Consider the following 2,865-nt stretch of genomic DNA (forward strand, 5'->3'; position numbering starts at 1 on the left):
ATCTTCATGAAGAGCCCCCTTTTTCTCTGTGGATCAGATAACACATGAAATGAGAAATGTCTCACCTTGACTCAGACAGTTTGAGTCCAAGTGATGACCAAGCCTGTAGTAGTGCTTTTCAGTGGTTTTCATACCAAAATTCTGGCAATCTCTTGAAGCTATGTCCATATCTTTTGAAACTTTGTGGACAATCTCTTGAAGCTGTGTCCATATCTTCTAAGATCTTGTGGGGTAAATTGTTAGACTTCGAGAGATTCTGTCTGTCATAAACTTAAAATATATTAATAATTAGCAGACTTCTGGCAGGATTGAGGGCTATATTAATTTGTTATATCTGAGGAGGGGACACCATAATTTAATGGCAATAGCAAAAAATCATTATTTGTCAAGACAAGATAGGAACGAAAATCTTAAGTTTCACAGGTTGTGTTAAGTAGCCAAAACACATTTTGCATTAGCAGAGAAACATTTGGCTTTGCGATAGTAGAGAAACACTTGGCCCAGAGTTGGTATGGACCAGAATAAAAGAGCTGGCAACTGTGGCTTGAGATCGTGGTGACAGAAAGTGAGTTTGTCCAGGCGTGTTCAGGCCTGTGACACAAACTGAGCTGGCAGACAAGCCTTAGGAATGGCTAGTCTGGGGAGCAAAGGGCAAGCACACGCATGTGCAGTTGAGTTACCAGACGCACGCTTAGGCAGGGTTGGAGGTGGAATGCATGCACAGCCTGCAGCCTGAAAAACACAGATTGCTGGGAACCACAGTAATGGCACAGGGCCAAGGTGCTGCTGAGCAGCAACGGTGTCAAGGGACAGATGTGGTTCTGTGGGTGCATGGCTCAGATACAGCAGGTGGGGTGGAGCTTCCTCCTAGTAGCCGGAAGCAGGCTGCTGCTACATTTCCTTGGTGGGTGTGTTGGAGGCGGGGGAAAGAAAGCACCCTAATTAGCATGTTCCATATCTCAGCAACACACACTATTCTTGTGGTGGACGGCAGTCTAGTCATTTTTTAAAAAATCTATTTTGTATTGTTGTACATGATCTCGATCTCGTTCAGATTTAGAAACCAAAATAGTTAAGCTCATCAAAATTGAGAGTAGATGATGAGTACCAAAGGTCAGGGAAGTCAGATGGACGATTATTCTGGGGAATAATGGGGTCAGAGAGGATTAAGACACATGACATGAGCAATACTGTCTAGCTTTCTACTGCACAGCATATATCCAGAAGATACCATATACTGGAGAGAAGTAGAGCGAAAGCATTAGGGTTTGTCTAAATGCTGGGCAGTGTACACGTGTATGCAGCCTGATTCTTGGACACAGTTCGTCTGTACAATTTCACTGGTGTAGAGTATACTGTTAAGAACATTGGAAAATATTGAAGAGATACCAAAAAAACAAGGAAAGTATTTTATAAAGCAAATTTACTTGAACAAGAAATTGTTTTAATTACATTTGATGGTTTTCTACATTAAAGAAAATATAAGACTGCAAGACTGAAAATAAATACCTTAAATTATATTAATAAGAAAATAAATATATAGATATGACATTATTACAAAACAAATGCTTTTACATACAGAAAAAAACTTTGCGCAGTTTTGCTGAAATATCTAGGCAAGTTGATTGTATTCATGCCAAAATAAATGAGAGTTTTTAAACATTACAGGGTCTTCATCCAGGAGAGTCCTCTCTACTCTCAAACCTCACCACTCAGGTCTCACTTCTCCTCACTCAGTTTTGCTAGCAAGTAGACTGAGGAAGACAGGGCTCTCCACACTTCTGCTCTGACCACTTCCCAGGCACAGGGGCTGTGTTTCTTCTCTGTCAGGTACACAGTGATCCTGTGGAAGTATTCCCGCACAGCCAGCAGGGAGTCTTCTTGGGTTAGGGGAGGTTCTTGCATTCCAACCTGCTGCATCAGACAGACTTTGAGGTCACTGAGCTGCTGGTGGAGGTCATTGCAGAATGAGTCTAGGAGGGTTGCATTCCAAGCAGCAGATGAGTCCTTTGATGTGAAGATGTTCAGGACCTGCTGGGACAGCTCATGCAGAACAGGGATGGTTTGAGCCTTCTGGATCTGCTGGGCATCCACCTTCTCCTGGGGGAATCCAAAGTCCTGTCTGTCCTTCAGGCAGGAGACAGGGGAGAGTCTCCTCATTTGTGCCAGGAGTGTGAAGGCTCTCTTGTTCCTGAGATTGAGAGTGGGAGGCAGGTCACATCCTAGACAGCAGGCTGACCAGTAGCTCATCACCACCAGAACCATCAGGAAAGCACAGAGCCTAGCCATTGTGGATCTTACAGATGTTGGAGATCCTCAGGGCTCTTTGGTCCTGAACCTTCCCCTTTAGGTTCTCTGAAGACCATCCTGTGTGGATGTGTCTTAAATAGGGGAAACACTAGTTTTCATTTTCTGAATGCCCTCCTCACTCTTTCCACTTGTCTTTTTACTTTCTTTAACTCATTCTCTGCTTCTGCCTGGGCATTTTTTCCTAAAGCATTTTGGGTTTCACTATTGCTTCCGTTTTCCCTGCTACTCTCTGAAAGTTGCTTTATAGATTTTCATTTTTTTGTTTAGAGTGTTTATTGACTGTTATACCACAGGTAAACACTGTTTGTCTTAAATTTACACATCTGTTGTAACAAAAAAAAACTCTGTAAAAGTTTCCTATAAAAGGTTTTGAAATTCATTTTACAATTATTTTTTGTTTCATTGATAGGATTTACAATATATTTAAATCATAATGTAAAGTACAATAAAAATTTTCTAAATTAAAATATGTTTAAATAAGAGTATACTTTAAATTATTTCAATATTTAAAGTTTTAAAATTTAGTTCTTCATTTTGCCTTCATTAAGTGTAATA

At 40.8% G+C, this 2,865-nt stretch overlaps 1 protein-coding gene across 1 annotated transcript; it reads right to left on the reverse strand.

The window, feature by feature from the left end:
- Positions 1–1,410: 1,410 nt before the first annotated feature.
- Ifna4 (interferon, alpha 4) lies at positions 1,411–2,357 on the reverse strand. The gene has a single exon (NM_001106667.2). It carries the CDS (start codon positions 2,287–2,289, stop codon positions 1,720–1,722), a length of 570 nt encoding a protein of 189 aa, NP_001100137.1. The 5' UTR covers positions 2,290–2,357; the 3' UTR covers positions 1,411–1,719.
- Between the last annotated feature and the right edge of the window lie 508 nt (positions 2,358–2,865).

Source organism: Rattus norvegicus, chromosome 5, assembly GCF_036323735.1.
Source record: "Rattus norvegicus strain BN/NHsdMcwi chromosome 5, GRCr8, whole genome shotgun sequence".
Classification (NCBI taxonomy): Eukaryota; Metazoa; Chordata; class Mammalia; order Rodentia; family Muridae; genus Rattus; species Rattus norvegicus.